The sequence below is a fragment of the Mytilus edulis genome, chromosome 6, assembly GCF_963676685.1.
Source record: "Mytilus edulis chromosome 6, xbMytEdul2.2, whole genome shotgun sequence".
Lineage (NCBI taxonomy): Eukaryota > Metazoa > Mollusca > Bivalvia > Mytilida > Mytilidae > Mytilus > Mytilus edulis.
Window position 1 is genome coordinate 63,248,252 of NC_092349.1, and position 18,168 is coordinate 63,266,419.

An 18,168-nucleotide genomic window follows, 5' to 3' on the forward strand; every position below is an offset into this window, starting at 1 on the left:
ACAATTAATTATGTAATAATTATGTCATAATGAAATTATCACAATTTGGAAGATTAATCCTTCTTCTTTCTTTTGGTACCTCATTTATAAAATTTAAAGAAAGATGAGTGGAATTACATCAGTTTAAAGATGTCTGGTTGGAGATGAAAAATCTTTGTATTGTGCTACCGTATACGAATAAGTTCATTTATTAAAAAAGATAGCGAAATCTGATATTTTAAAAAATATACCCGCTAGCCCCCTTGATTGGTTTCTGAATAGCGGATGGTATATTAGCTTAAGCATATTGTGTGATACCTTTTCATGAATTTGGATACAAATGGTGTATTATGAGAAACGAGACTGTCTGTTGTGACGATAGATTGCATGAAATCGAAGATTACCGAGAAGTGCCTTATCTCATAGCCTTGGTATTGATCTGTTATTTTCCGATTATTTTAATAAAAATTGTCAACAGCTTACGAAAATTTGACAATAAGTCATATCTTATTGACTTTTCATCTGATCATGCTCATTACATCTTTCCAAAACTTAATAATTCTAATTCAGATGACGATTTTGTGTCCGTTTATTATCAATCCATTTGTTATTGGTTTATCTTCCCATAACGCTAAAAAGTGACAGATAAAAGAGGAAGTCAAGAAACATGTTTTTGGTAAAGTAATAATTGTAATTATTTTCAAAAGATTTCTTTTCTTGATCCTGGCACCAATGTTTATTTACATCGAAATTATTATACTCTTTCTGATTCCATAGTGGAAAACAATCATTCATCAAATTAATAAAATCACTTGCTGTTTGGTTTTACCTCAATGGAGGATAATGTGCTGAATGATGAGTTTTTCTATCCGATCGATAGGAACTTTTCTAGCTATGATTGTATATAACGTTTTAGGAATTTGTATTCTCGTCTCATTTGATGATTTCAAAAATTCAGTCCGTGAAAGGGGTCGTGTATGAGTGTCCGTTTGTGTCATTGGCGGTATGAACATACCGTTTGACATTTTTAAATATAAAACGTGTCCTTAACCAATCCAATGAGCCATGCAGAGGCCTTATTGATCCGTAACTTTGCCTTAACTAATTTATCTGGCGTACAAAATTATAATCCTGGTACTTTTGATACTATATTCATATATAAATAAGAATTGATATATCTGCCTGATGTCATTTCTTGTTATCGAGTTTTACCTATTCCACGGTCTATTAACCAAACTGATAACCAGGCCGAGGGGTTTCCAGTTAAACTTGGTTTCACAAACAATTACCAATAAGTCCCCAGCAAAAATTTCAAAGATGTCGGGAAAATGATTTAAAACACAACTTTAAACTAAACCGTTACCATTCAATAAGTTATGTATAAATTATAGTTGCATGTAGTGACCAAGATTACTTCGTTGCCATATCATGTTTATCATTAGAAGTAAAATCTGTTGAAATTAAAACAAACAATGATGATACTACAGATTTGTCGGAGTTTATAGTCATTGTTAGTGTTCATGACAATATTTATATGTGTTTGCATAGAAATTATTTTTATTAAAGATGTTATTATTTGAAAAATATGTAAATTATGCATTCCGATTTAAAAAGACGAAAAAACATGTTGTGATCTTTACGATAAGTAGAAAGTCACAAAGGATGATTTCAACATGTTCAATGTATCGTCAATTTATTCATGAATATCAATAATGTGGTCATTTTTATAAATTTCGTATTGACAAAACTTGATTTTGGATTTTCCTTTTTGAATTTTCCTCGGAGTTCAGTATTTTTGTGTTTTTACTTTTTAGTCGTGTTTGGCACAACTTTTTGGAATTTTGGGTCCTCAATGCTCTTCAACTGTATTTGTATGGCTTTATAGATATTTTGATATGAGCGTCACTGAGGAGTCTTCTGAAGACGAAAAGCGCGTCTGGCGTACAAAATTATAATCCTGGTACTTTTGATACTATATTCATATATAGATAAGAATTGATATATCTACAAATAATGAAATGTATTCTGATTTGAAAAAAAAGAAAGTAACACACCAACAGGTTTTTTAATGAAACACTTTATATATTTAAACGAACCTAAATGTCTACATATCGCATTCATGATATACTAAAGTCAGTTCAATTTCATTCATTACACACATATGAATAATTGTCGCTTGAATATCGTTCAGTGACAATCATTTCATTCCTGATTAATCTGGACGACTCTAAATATAGTATATCAGTGCTCTAGTGTTTAAGGGAAAACATCTGTTAGAAAATTATTCAAATGAGGTTGTAACTATTCGACAAACCAAAAGACTTCTCCATGTCAAAATACGTTCCTAAAAAGAAAAAGTCAGGCATTAAATTTTGATTTTTCCCGATGATGAAAACAAACGTTTTGAAAATGTTTTGAAAAGCAAGGACATTTAAAGATATGCATTCAACATCAGATTAGCCAAAATATAATTAACAACTGGTATTTAACTATTTTTCCGATCTTAAAAAAACGTTTTTGAATTATGTCTTCAAATACAAAGGGGTTTCATTCAAACGCCATGGACTGAATGTACAATGACTTGGAACATTACAATAGAATTTGCCTAAATAGTCTCAATAACTTTATTGTTGTTGAACAGGTGCTCAGATACCAAAAAACAACTATTGAATGGCAAACAAGAAAGAACTCTTTTAACGATTCGATTTTAATATTATCTCATTTTATTCGATTAATAACACGTATTAAAATAAATCTGTCTCTCAAAAAGGTTCTTCAGGTACTTTTGCTAGTTCACATAAAAAGTGAAACCGATAATGATTGTCAATTTACAATTCCAGCCGTGTGATAGGTCATTGATTATCAGGATATTTAATTTAAACGCTAACGAGGCAACAAACCACGACTATATATGACACAAAACTAGTAAAATCACCACAAAAAAAAATAATCAAACAACCCTTTTATCGCTACTGTCTAAATATCACAATGCGACCTTCGATCGCTAACACTTTGACTTCACTGCAAGTTTAAGACAACCCTAGCCCCGGTTTGAGCGTAATTCTTTGCAGACAGACGATCAAGCGACATCTTTGAATTGAAGAACTTCTGGAGTAATACTTATAACAAAATTATTGGAAAGAAATCAAACATTTACCGTTATAATATATATAGACTGCCAATTTCAGTGAAACGTGCAAAAACAAAACAAAAATTTAAACAACCACAGGGACATTGAGATATAATTTGAGAGGAAAGTTCACAAAATTACGTTATATTGATTAAGAAGCAACACCACCTACTCGGGTCCGGTCAAAAGTATAGTAAAGGACGAAAAGAAGTACATACTCAAAAGACAAAATAAGTCATACCACCAAACTACTAGTACTAGCATAATTATAGACTATAAATTGGTTATTTAGGTTTCAAATTAACGACTAAGGAATTATGATCCTCTTTGACCGATAATTTTCAATAATATAAAAAAAACTATGAGTAAGATCTAAAAAGGAGGGCACGTTTTACCTTTTTTAAAGTTATATAGTGCATGTTTTGATGTATCGAAGTTTCTTTAACCAGTACTCTCACCTATGTAAATAATAGCATATTAACCCTGTCCCCATAAATACTTATATCTAAAAAAAAATATAGAAAGCACATATACTAATTGTAGATGATGTGTGTCTTATTAATACTTTAAAAGAACACAAATTGGCATGTTGATTAGAAAACACAACGGGGGATAAATGCAATACTTTTTTTATTGCAGATACTATCTGAATTTTTATGTAAACGCCAGATATTTATAGATTATCGTTGATCATCTCAACGAGATTGATTTTCTCGCTTGAACCGGGACGGCGAAATCGAGAAAAGCAATCGAGATGAGATGACCAATGATAATCTGTTTATCGCTATTCTACCTATGACGACGTTGTCAGTTTCATGTAAATTGCATTAGTAACGTCACGTGCCTCCTTAGTTTCTAGCGATAATTTTCCATCTCAAGCGAGTAGCATGATATGAAAAATTACCACAAAAAAAAGATCAAAGGAAAAATGCACAAAATAGCAATAAAAAACTTTTTTTACTTTCAAATTATTCATTTTAATACACAAAATAGCTCGATAGATATTTTAGTATAAATCAATACTAGTTTGTGCCCTAAATCTATGGCGTTATAACTAAAAGAAAAACACAATATAGTGAACGTTGAAAACATTGTAGAATTTCAAATATCACGTTTCATGTTTGAAACACTGCTAGAAAAAAGTGTTCGGTCCTATAGAAAATTGAGGAAAGAATTATCTATCATTTACTTTTAAAATTAAACAAACTTATTATTTTAATTATTTTTTTTGTTATTGTGCTTTGGTATTTTTGTATTCTTGTCTTTTGTTTTTGCTTATATGCTTTGTTTATTTCCCTTTTTGTTTTTCCTTGTTAACACATTTGTTTGTTTTATAGTCATTAAGATTATATCACAAATTTGTCTGTTGTACCCCTATTTTAGACATTTTAACCTATTATGTCTATTTGTTTTGTTCACACATGACTTTCCGTTTAGATTTTCCGTAAAGTTTGTTATTTTACTTTTTATGAAATTCAGTATTTTGAAATCCATTGAATCTTTTGTGATACATTGTATAATAAAATATATTGTCATTTGAAAATATATATGTGATAACATATTTACAGTAATACAATTATTTATAGTTACCTTATCTATAATATATATGAAATTAACTTGAAACTATAGTTCTTTATAATAGATAATTTTTACTCATTCTATCATCTTTAACTATATGGTTTTATGTATAATTGTAGCGCAGTAGAACCAAGGCAACATTATGCTGCATAACATCTACTTAGACTGTTAATTCTGTCTCAACTGTATTTATCTTATGTGTTGATGTATTAATTATCTTTTTATTACTTTACTGTTTGTTTTGCCAGTTCAATTCATTATTTTATAATTTAAAAACTTCACAATATCTGTCTGTAGAGAGTATTGTAGCATGTATAACTGTGGCTATTATACTTTAAAGAAATTACAGTTTCAAAATGTATTGCGCTTTCAAATATATTCACAAGATTTTATGTTTCTGCACCATTATGCAGGTTGAATGATTCAATGCATTGATGAACGAAAACAATACGTCAACACATAGTCAGAAATATGACAATAATTAAAAAACAAGTATATAACAATTATTTCCTTTCGTTCTGTTGACTGAGAACATTTAATTTTGTCGCTTTTCATAGACTCCCCCTTTTTTAATTTTTTTTTGGGGTAGAAAAATAATTAAGAAAAAGAAAACATTCCAATGTACATTTAAATCTTCAAAGATTAAAAAAAAGAAAAACCGTGTTAAACCAGATTTTCTTATGCCTCCTAATGATTAATTGAATTTAATATAACGAACCCCATTTTTGGAGAGAAATAATTTGTTTTTACTCAATCTGTGGTATTCAACGCACACAATAGATAGATTTCAATTGACAAAAATTAAGCAAGGGTTATTTACCTTTTGTCGCTATGTTGGAAATCCTAGCGCGTAATGTCTTCATAATATAAATCAGTCAAATTAAACTTATTATACTGACCGTTATACTTTAAAAAAAAAAGAGGTTGTTTTGTGTGCAATTTCAATTCCTCTTAGCCTTGTTAGATTTATCACTACTATCTGATAAGGATTTTTTATTAGAATTGTGTGACAAGTATGTTTCAATTTGGTAAGTCAAATAGCAGTTAAAATCATTCATCTATCCATTTAAAATTTTGGGAAAAAATATAGTCTGAAATTACGTCATATCGAAACACCTATCTATATGTAACTATTTATAATATCAAAGTCAAAAAAGCAAACTCATTCAATTATCCCTCTAAAATGGTGGTTAAGGAAAAACTTTAACTAAAACTACGTCATATCGGAACTACGTCATATGTAATTATTCATGTTATCATACGATATCATTGCATGCACTCATTTATCAGGTTATAGTGATAAGTTATTTGTTTTATTTAAACAAGTTGATTTGTTTAACATGTTTAATATATTTGCAAACTTAATAATTGACATTGAAATTGTATGAATTTTTCACATTAATGTACTTTTTGTTCAATTTGTTCGATCATTTTATTCTAACGAGTGCTTTAACTTGTTAATTTTATAATACACATGACCAAAACATATTTTTTGAATATCAGCAAAATTACTTAACTTAAATTTTGAATGACTGTAAATTATTGCTTGCATTTGTTATTGGGAATTCTACAGAATGGCAAACATGCGATAATAATTATTAAAGGAAATCAGCAAACAAATAATTATATGACTGTATCATATATCAGAACTCTAGTTCTCATTATTGCGTTACTCAGCAAGTTACATTATTTGCATTAATAAAAATCCTCGCAATTGTAACTGTTATCATCTAATTTTTTCAATATAAATTTCTTATTCTGTTTATGCATTTTTTCTAAAAACATACTTCTAGCGTGTTCATGTACCTATGTATGTTGGTGTAAATTTTTTGTTGTTTGATATTTAGCACTCATGATTACGGTAATCTGAGAAGTGCTCAGTACGCACACAATTTATAAAGAACTCTTTTTGTTTTAGATCATAAATGTAAGGCACGCGTATATGATGAAGAAACACCCGATTTCGTTCCATTTGTTAATAGAATTACCTCAGATTTAGTTTTTTACCTTCATTCTAATCTTTTTGATGCAATAATAAAAGGAGATATGATATAATTGTCAATGTAACAACTATTCATCAGAGTTGAAATGAAGTGGAACATTTGTAGTTATCAATTACATTATATTCAACTAGACTATTAATAAGATGAAAAACTACTTTTTCCAAATTTTGTTATATGGGGGCCATCGTTCTCGCGTTTATGACGATATTAAAAGAGGGGCGAAAAATACCAGAGTGACATTCAAACTCATAAATTGAAAATAAACTGACAAGTCCATGATTAAAAAAGAACCAGACAAACAGACAAACAATAGCATAATAAACACAACATAGAAAAATTAATCTTTATAAATATGCCTACCGATCAAAAAATTTAATATGTGGTGATTTGATTGATCTTTTTGTAAGAAGCCTTGAACTGGTCGATACAAAGTTGGCTTAAAGTACAATCAAAATAATAGATTTTAATATTCTTGATAAAAAACGGAAACAGTATGCTCAGATAATGAAATATGAAAGAGGGACGAAAGATACCAAAGGGACAGTCAAACTCATAGATCGAAAACAAACTGAGAACGACATGGCTAAAAAATCGAAAAACAAACAGACAAATAATAGAACACAACACACAACAAGTATATGTATATCTAGAAAATACATTGAAAAAACAGAACATGTTGTCGTTCAAAATTCCATTTTCTATAGATAAACCTAATGGTATTCCATGTCTTCATATAAAAAAAAGATGTGGTATAATTGCTAATGAGACAACTATCCACAAAAGACCAAAATGACACAGACATTAACAACTATAGGTCACCGTACGGCCTTCAACAATAAGCAAAGCCAATACCGCATAGTCAGCTATAAAAGGCCCCGATAAGACACTGTAAAACAATTCAAACGAGAAAACAAACGGCCTTATTTATGTAAAAATAAATGAACGAAAAACATATATGTAACACATAAACAAACGAAAACCACTGAATTGCAGGCTCCTGACTTGGGACAGGCACATACATCAATAATGTGGCGGGGTTAAACATGTTAGCGGGATCCCAACCCTCCCCTAACCTGGGACAGTGGTATAACAGTACAACATAAGAACGAACTATAAAAATCAGTTGAAAAAGGCTATACTCATCAGATGGACAAAAATACAAGTGGACGTGGCCCGGTACTTATACATCCCGACACAAAAAGACACAATGAACAGATCTGAGAGTACTCGCAGTTATCTGACAGCTAGTTCAAAGCCACTAACATCTAATAAAAAAATCATGCATCTAAGACTAAACTATCAATCCGTACACATTTAACATCCAATGGATTTAGTGTAAAGACGTCATAAACAGCCAGAGAAAAACATGACCTTGTGCAATGCCAAGTTACAGGTATCGACAGATTGTAGATCCATGAATATGTGTATGCATATAACATACTATTAATATTTAGATAGCTTTTAATTTACTGATAACAAAATCAATATTTATACCAATAAAAAAAAATATTCAATGAGCTTATTACAGTGTTGAATAGGTAACCTTTTAGGATAAGTTTATTTAAAGGAGCGACAAGTTTACATGGATCATTTCTAAATTTCCGGGCACGGGTAACAACATTTCCGTAAAAATGAGGATGTGCTATCCCATTTGAAATAAGTTTTCTTCAGGTACAACCAAACTTCGAAACCAAATCTTTATATCTATGATTCGTTAAAATCAAAAACGTCACAACAGACACGGGCATAGCGAACACGTTGTGAAATATAAACACCGTAAGATGGTGCCAAAGGAACATCACCATCTAAAAATGGAAAATTAACAATAGGGAACGAAAAATCGTCTCTTTTGTCGTAAATTTTAGTGTGGAGTTTCCCGTTTAAAACCGAAATATCTAAAATCCAGGAAAGGATAGTTATTAGCTAATAAATTTGATTTATTTAAAATAAGTTCATTGGGGTAAATTTCAGCAGTATATTGAGAAAATTCTTGATAATTTAACGAAAAAATATCATCAAGATAACGGTAAGTGTTATTGAATTTATCAATTAAATGCAATTTCGACGGGTCTTTACTGAGTTTAGTCATGAACTGTGATTCGTAACAGTACAAAAACAAGTCTTCTATTAAAGGGGCACAATTAGTGCTCATGGGGATACCTTCAACCTGTCGATCAACTTTGTTGCCGAAACGTACATAAATATTATCAAGGAGAAAATTAACAGCTTCAATCATCTCATCACACCTCCAGTAAGTATATCTAGCATATTTACCTTTCTCATTAGAGAAGAAGGCTTTAAATGAGTTGCAGCAAATATATCTACTTTCAGCTTTACCAAACGACCATTTAATTAAATAGGAAAACTTTTGTTTTAATAAGATAGTGTGGAAGTGTAGTGTAAAGAGTAGAAAAATCAAAAACTATTAACAGAATCAAAAGGACCATCAAAAGCACGTAATTTATCTAAAACATCCAAAGAATTTTTTACACTCCAAAAATGGTTTATACCACTATGTTCATATATTTTATTACAATAGTTTATGATAAGCTCTTTAATAGTAGTTAATGAACTAGTTAAGAGCACTGAAAAATTAGTTGTAGAACCCTTACTAGAGGCCGAGATGAAACGATATTTAAATGGTTGTTTGTGTTGTTTAGGTAGCCAATACATAGTAGGGACCTTCAAATGTTCAGAAGAAGCCTTAAGCTTTGATGTGGGTGTGATATGCTTGTTTACTATATGACTCTTTGTGGAGCGGATGGACTTGAATGTAGATGAATTTAAAATTTCATTCTTAAGAACGTCCGTGTGGTATTTACGGCATACCACCACCACATTGTTGGCTGCTTTGTCGGCCGGTACAAACACAAACCGCTTTGAAAGTATTTGAAGTTCATTTTTTATTGTGGAAATAGGTGTAGTATGTACTCTATTATCTTACTTCTAAATTATTTCCAAAATGTGATATTCTCTTATCTACCACATTCATACATTTATTTAAATAAGAATCAAGAGATTTTTTATCAGATTTTTCCCGTTTACACCATTTTTTACAAAACGAGGAAAGAGCATCTTTGGTGACTTGACGACACTCTTTCCATCTTTTTTAGATGGAGGACGATATTGTGGTCCTTTTTACAAAAAGTTGTTTACCTCTCTGTCCTGGACGGTATTGAGGTCCCCTGTCATAACATAGCCATAGGGAACATATCTAAATTTCGACGATTCACAGTTTCAAGTTAAGGGAGTATTACTATCTATATTCACGTCTGATGTAACCGACGTATTAAATAAAAATTAAACTTCTGCTGGGTATTTTGTATGTGTATGAAATTATAGGTGGTTCTATCTTATCAAAATATGGAGGTACAAAGTTTTGAACGGTAGAGTCATTAAATATACTAGATAAGTTGATAAAATCAATACCTCTGCTAAGATATTTAATTTTCAAAAAATGACGTTCATGATCTTCAGGTTTGTCGATACGCGGGAACAGCCTATGGTGGCAAAAAACCTGTAATTATACGAAATATTCATACAGTAAGCCGAAGAATGAGATGGTGTCACACTCTTTGAAAATATCGTGTAATTTACTAATGGGTATTTGACCCAGTTTACATAATAATTGATGCCTACAATTATTGTTAAATATGGATAGGAGATTATCAAGTGTATAATTCATACGATTTTTAACTCGTTCATTTCGATTGATACGTTTCCCATGAGACCTATTATTTCCTTGTTTTTTTTATCAATAATATTCTTGATATCAATAGAAGAAGTAGTATATATGTTCCCTTGTCCAAGTATATTGTCATTTAGACCCAGGGGATAAGCTGTTTGAAGTCGTTTAATCCAAGACAGTTCGATAATTTTACGGGAATCTTCAAATTGTTTTTGCGACTGACCTTGTTGTTTCTGAGCCGGGTGGTTGAAATCTAATAAATTTAATATTGTGGTTGTGTTTACCTAAATGTTGATAAATTATGCTTTTGAATTTCTTAGGTTTTCGGAAGCGGTATAGATGTTCCTGTGTTCGTTTGAAAAATTCCCGTCCTGTTTGTCCTACATATTGTATACCACACTTGGGCTTAGTTCATGTAACCAGATAAATGAGGCTTTGGGCTTTTCATGTTATGTCACAGGAAAAGGAAAGCGAAAAAGCTCTCCCGTTCACTGTTGACCTTATAGTATTATCAGGAGATAATCTAGAACAGGTTTGTCATTTTCTGGCACTGCACGGAAATATTTGTGGATATCAACGTGCATTTTTATTGAATAATCTGGCTGTAGCAGCATTGCCACCTTTAACACAATTATAAAAACTGCTAAATTTAGATGGGGAATTTCGATTGACGGCGTTAGAATTAATATTTGGAATAAGATTTTTATAGCACATTTTATAGCACGTGAATATCCTTGAGGGATTGGAGTTTAGTGTTTTCTTACCATTACGTAAAATCATGATTATTTAAAGGGTTATGAGAAGATAAAATGAGACCGGAAGTCATAACATTGAATTAAGAGTTACAATAACGGAATATATAAACAATTTATAAAACAGTCGAAGAATTCTTATAAAAACTAAATTGAACAGCCCGACAAACAATGACGTGATATAACAAGACTGACATGAAACAAATATAGGTCCGAGAAAACAGTTATGATGTAGTGAATTTATCTATAACAGAAAACAATAAAAATCTTTTAACAAAAATAAGCACGTGCTCGATTCAAAAAATATTTTTAAAGTTTAGTGTATTAATTTTGGGACACATCCTAATTTATGACCTTTTCAACCTGGACCAGATCACTAATTTATCTTAACATAAAATTACTATAAACTGTTTATACATATAATTTCCATTCCATATGACTATATTATGCATATGATATAAGGAAATAAAATTGAAAGGTGTATGAATCAAATGTACATGTCTATGCAATTGTCTTTTGTAACGACGATTTTTAATTCATTATGATTTTGTGGAGTATGTTAATTCACAACTTTTATAACCACAGAGCAACAACTTTTATCTAACAACTTTTAGTTTGTCAATATTTATATTACTAGTATACAGCATACGCAATATATTAAAACGTCTGGAGTTTACGTTTTAAGTGTATCCATGACATCGTTTATGTTACTCATATTGCAACACATAGGCCCAAACTATCCCCTCCACGAAATAGTTAATTACTGTTTTTTTTTAATATTGAATCCACCAATTCGTTAAACTTTGGGGCCCGATTTTAACATTGGATTACACTAAGGTTACTTCCTCGTTTTCTTTTGCACTTGCGCTGAAGTTGAATTCACTCGATTTTACTTGTTTTAAACTTCACTGACCAATGTGATCGCTGGCTTCATCATTTAATGATGAATTTAATATCCTTAAATAAAATACTCACCCTTAAGATAGCACAAGTGTATCTTTCGATATCATATTTTCATCGCTTTGCTGAAGTGCTTCCTTCATAATAATATACATATATATATATCAAGCAGTAAGGTTATTTTTTAGTTTTAACACTTTCAAAAGAAATGATGTTTAAAATTATACTGCTGTCTATCTGTATACATTTTATAGATTCTGTATCAGTAAGGAAAGGCGACGATATTACAACAGTCGAGTTTAAGAATGACGAACGGCCTATTACGGGTGAGTGTTATATTGAGAATTCAGAGTTTAATTAAAATGAATTGATTCATAAAACATTATTTAAAATACGTGCATCTATACGACTGCTGAATATAGTACATTTAATTTTATGTCAATGAGACAACGATCAAAAAAAGTTCAAATGACGTGTTTGCTTAGTAAGATAACAAATAAAAGTAACTAATAAACCTTTTTTTTTAAATTTATGAACTAGAGTACCTGCTATAATCCCTGATTTTCGTTGGGGTTCATGTCATGTAGTCTAGCTTTTCTAGTGTTTTGTTAATTTGTGTATGTCTTTTCGTCTTTTGTTCTTTCTGCTATCTTTTCGACTTAATGTATGTAGTGTACATAACGAAGAGACTAACACAATTTGTATAGTCCGTTCTTATGTTGTACTGTTATACCACTGTCCCAGGTTAGGGGGGTTGGGATCCCGCTAACATGTTTAACCCCACCACATTATTTATGTATGTGCCTGTCCCAAGTCAGGAGCCTGTAATTCAGTGGTTTTCGTTTGTTCATGTGTTACATATTTGTTTTTTTCGTTCATTTTTTTACATAAATGAGGCCGTTAGTTTTCTCGTTTGAATTGTTTTACATTGTCTTATCGGGGCCTATTATAGCTGACTACAACGGCTTTGCTCATTGTTGAAGGCCGTCCGGTGATCTATAGTTGTTAATGTCTGTGTCATTTTGGTCTTTTGTGGATAGTTGTCTCATTGGCAATCATACCTTATCTTCTTTTTTATAACTCAAAGTCTAAACACTTTGTGTTAGTCTTCTTGTCGTTTTTTGGGTGTTTATTTTGCCATGATGTTGTCGGTTTCCTTTAGGTAGATGGGTTTTGTTGTCCCTTTGCCATAATGTATATTTCGCATTTTTAAATGAAAAACTTATTTTCATCCTAAAATGTTACTACACTGATCCCTCCATTTTAATTAGTGTTAACAATTCAGGGCAGTCAATCGCTCATTGTCTTGGTTTTTTTTTATTACAGAAAATTTTACACCAAGCTTACCTATACCTGCAAAGAAAGAAATAGACCTGCTACGACAAACTGTTCGTGATCTATCAGTGGAACTGCAGACCTTGGAGGATACACATGAGAAAGGTGATTTCTATATTATTATATGTAGCCCAAGTTTGAATATTATTCTTTTTTATGTTATTGTTAAATTGTTGATTATTTTTTACACAATTTTATATGACTAGAAAATCTATCTAGTGTTTTTGAAGAATGATTCGAAAGAAATGACAAAAAATATAAGTCGCCAAATCATCATTGACAATCGAATCGAAGAATATGTTTTTGATGCAAAACTCGTATTTGTAAATCATACTGTGAGGAATTAAAATACAGTCGAGCAGTGTATTTCAATGTAGTAAAACATTAACTATTTTCACGTTTATTAAAAAAGGTCTTACAGAATTGTTGAGCATTTATAGTCTTTTGTTATCTAAAGTTTTAAAACAGTAATAAAAATTAACATTTGAACGATTACAAGGCAGCTATGAGAGAACTATAGGTTGCATTTCTGTAAATATTGACAATGCAATTTCCCATTGGAACTCTGAACTTACCCCTACCTCGAATGAAGGGGTACCACAGATTTCAATGTAAACAATATGCACATGTATATTTACTGGTAACATTCCCAAGTTATGTCTCTATGAAGATGGAACACAGAGAGCTTAACTGGGAACCAGTATGTAAACAAAATTAATTTTCTACGAATATTCTAAATCTCCCCAAAAGAGGCGTGGTTTGAGAAACAGCTGTATTTACAAAGTGCAACCTATAGATCTGTTTCAATTTCCAATGCATATCTCATGTTTGTATACATTCTATTTTATCTGTACATGTTAAAAAGAGCAAGCATAAACTGAAAAATACATGCAATTGTTAATTTTCATTTGAACTTTGTTTGCAATATGAACTATAGTTTGATTTAATAAAGTACTCGACATATTATCATATGTTTTGCTGTAATCGGTACGCATCCAAATTTTGGACGTTTACAGATTATTACCTTAAAAAACATTTGTACCCAGCATGTTTTTAAGTTAAGATACTGCAGTATTTTCATTCAGAGTGCAATTATGTATTTTAGCTATTTCCTTTGCAGAGAAAACAGATCCTGTTATGTTTTATGCTGTCATTAGGAACAAGGCGTTTACCTATAACGTAGACACAATAATAGTGTTTGAGACGATTATCGTTAACGATGGTAGCCATTACAACAACCTTGACGGAGTGTTTGTAGCACCCCAGAAAGGAACCTATCTTTTTGCCTGGACTGTAACTGGTAGCGGCAGTAATTTTATTATGACTGAACTAGTGGTTGAAAATAACATAATCATCGGAACTGGAGAGCGTAGCAATAATGGAGGGCATCCATCTGGAGCTATGACGTCATTGTGTAAAATGGAAAAAGGAGATCATGCCTGGATAAGGACAACCGGCTCAAACGCCGGACACTATCTTTATAGTAGTGATAATTATCCACAGTCAGGCTTTCTCGGGCATTTGGTTCTAAAAGAATAGCGAACAAATCAATATATGTTTTCATTTAAGCAGAAGATAAGCTAAAACAGTTTTAATAATACAATAAAGGTATCGTTTGCTTGAAAGTCTAGGTTAGAAAAAATCTTTCATATTAGAACATTATGTTTTTTTATTAAACATTGATACATGAAACTTTCTTATTATATTTCTGAAGAAAGAAAAGCATAGCATCGCTCAAGTGTTAACCAAATTTAATCAAAAGAAATATATAAACCATCTATTTAAATTGTCATCAGTTTTACCTTCAGTCAAAAGGTTATGTCAAATATTTTTATATTTATTTTTTATGTTTCAAGTTGCCATTTAATGCTTTATATTAGGTTCTCTTGGTCTATTTTAATTTTTCCATCTCTTTCGCCAAAACATTATATTTGCGGCCATGTTTCCGTTTTTTCCGCAAATGACAACTAACATAAAAATATTTTTCTTTAAATTGTTCCTTCTTTCTAAAAGTCAGATTCCCCCATTTGTAAATCTGCGTTGTAATGACTTAACACTGAACATTTACATTTCAAAATGACAAAATCATAATTCCTTCTGAACCTCGTGGAACACGAGATTTATCTTCAATACACTACAAACCAGTAAAACTTTGAAATGGTCTATTTATGTACTCGAACATTCTGAACTGGTCTGAAATTTACTTAATATTTACTTAATATTTATCGACCTAGTCTTTATCATACTCGACTGTGCATATTTGTACTTGTCCTTATCTTTTTGTTAAAAGACAACGAGGAGACGTTAAACTATGATTCAAATAAGTGCGTTGGAAACTTGTAAATAAATTCTTTAGGTGACATATAGCCCTTTGTGTAATAGTGTATGGCATATGGTGCAATTGTAGAAAGTGTATGATGCTATGGCGTATGGTGTAGGGGGAATGGTGTTATATATTGATAAGAACTTATTTTCAATTTTATACATACGATATATATATAAAAATCTAAAGTACGATTTTTTTTATCAATCATTAATGAAAGTGAAATAGTGAAATAACTTATTTATTTTAGTAGCCAGTATGGTTCGATTTTGTCAAAAAAAGCGAAGAAACATTTATGATGAATTATTCACTACAAGTGAATAATTCGACCTCATTGAATCCGTATTCATGTGAACTTCAATTTGAGCCCTTAGAGATGAATAATGCAGGCATTGTCCGTGTAAAGATATATAAAGGACAAGAAAGTCAACAATAAAAGTAAAACAAAGGTAAATCTTTTGATTTACTGATTCGATCCATAAAGAAAACTTTCTTATGCAGGTAAAAACTATAATAAACACATATTTTTAATCTATGATATGAAATTAAACAGACTATAAAACATCTAATTGCACGAGTTGCTTACTCTATTTATATCTTTATTTATGTTCATATTGCTTATATGGTCATTGGAGGTGTTAGGGGTCGACTATATAGTTAACTAGATGCCGTATAGACTAAAATACACACGACACAAAGCTACATGTTATCGACCTCATGACATACTGATTGTTTATTTAAGACTTACAATTGTTTCTATTAATGTTATTCATTGTTATAAATCAAATATGAGAATTTGAGTCAAATCGGTGAACAATAATTTGACAGCTAGTGCCCCTTTTATATACAACATTGTGATCAACATTCTTTTTTTCTAAATAAATAAATAATTTTGTTGTCGCACGCTTTCTTTGAAATTTAATTGCATTATGGTGTAATGTGAAGGTGTATGATGCAAAGGTGTAACGCGCATAATGTAATGGCACACGATGTATGGTGTATGGTGTATGGTGTTAGTGGGAAGTTTACACTATTCAAGGACTGTATGATACCACTTAACTACATCATTTCGTAAAATTAAACAATCAACACATAGCTACAGCTACATGTATACAATGCACTCAGCTGATAATTGATTTTCTGTCAAAGTCGGAATGATCCGTGATTAGTTCAAGGTAGATGCCGATTATTGTCGGATCAGGTAAAAACCGAGAAACCCGACAAAGAGAAACATTATTTAAGAAATCGAATATTATATTTTTTTCGCCAAATTCCTTCACCAATATCAATTTTGATCGCCACAATTTTTATGTTTTCGCAAAATACGAAAATGATGAAACCCTTTATATCTATTAATTAGATATCAATCAATCAAAAGACATATTAACACAAGTGAACCTACACTCAACGAATAAATTTGATCTTTGATGCAATGTAAATACGAAATCAATAAAATAATCAATAAATGAACTCATCATATATATCAGGATTGAAATTAAGTATGTGCGCATTTCGTCTACAGAAGACTCATCAGTGACGCTCGAATCGAAAAAAAATTAACTGATTTCGGGCAAGGTGTCTATATGGTAAAATAAAGTTAATAAAGGCAAATACGATTTTTTTGCCAATTAAAACATATATGAATTTTGAACGATATATGCGATATAGTTTCATTATCGTAGCCACATTCAGTGCACCGTTCACTGTTAAAAATATAAAGGTCAAATAGTCACCGGATTTTGGATTTTTGCATCACAATGAAGGATTCTTGTTTACTACATTTGAAAATGCGTGTGCCAAGTCAGGAATATGGCAGTTGTTGTCCAATCGTTGGATGTGTTTTGTCATTTGATTTTGCCATGTGATTAGGGACTTAACGATTAAATTTTCCTCGGAATTCAGTATTTTCGTGATTTGACATTTTTTCGTAGACTAGTAACCACGTACAGTTGTTAAGCACCAGAACATGAAGGCATTCCTTTTATGAATGAGTGATGTTCAAACTTATTTCAACTATATTATTTTGGAGGGATATGTATCTTTCGCTGATTGTGTATTTTAAAATAATTATAATGATCTCATTTAATAATTGTAGGTTATTCTATACAGGCATTTTCCAATATTGTCACTGTTAATGTATTTGCCTTTCAGAAATATGATTTCCTACCTGCCGACGGTTTTCAAGAAACACCTATTGGTATTGGGCTTAGAATCGAAAGCTTACTAGCTTTATCTTGACTCGTGCTATTAAAAACTGTTTGAATACGATTTTCTCCGTTAATTTTTCTAATGTGGTGGATGATCAATAAGGTTGTTGGCTTATGTGGAAATAATGTGTCCAATGACAGATGAAAAATGTCAGGATCAAAAAGAAATAGTGTATTCGTTCTTTCTGATTTCGACGAAAGTTGACCTATTAATACCATTATCACGAGATATAAAATTAGTAAATGCGTTCACAAAAGTATTTCTTTACTGTC

At 31.0% G+C, this 18,168-nt stretch overlaps 1 protein-coding gene across 1 annotated transcript; it reads left to right on the forward strand.

Moving 5' to 3' along the window:
• The first annotated feature begins 12,186 nt into the window (after nucleotides 1–12,186).
• On the forward strand, nucleotides 12,187–15,049 carry LOC139528083 (heavy metal-binding protein HIP-like). The gene is made up of 3 exons (XM_071323895.1): nucleotides 12,187–12,356; nucleotides 13,357–13,470; nucleotides 14,486–15,049. Exons 1-3 carry the CDS (start codon nucleotides 12,239–12,241, stop codon nucleotides 14,902–14,904), a joined length of 651 nt encoding a protein of 216 aa, XP_071179996.1. The 5' UTR covers nucleotides 12,187–12,238; the 3' UTR covers nucleotides 14,905–15,049.
• Nucleotides 15,050–18,168: the final 3,119 nt, after the last annotated feature.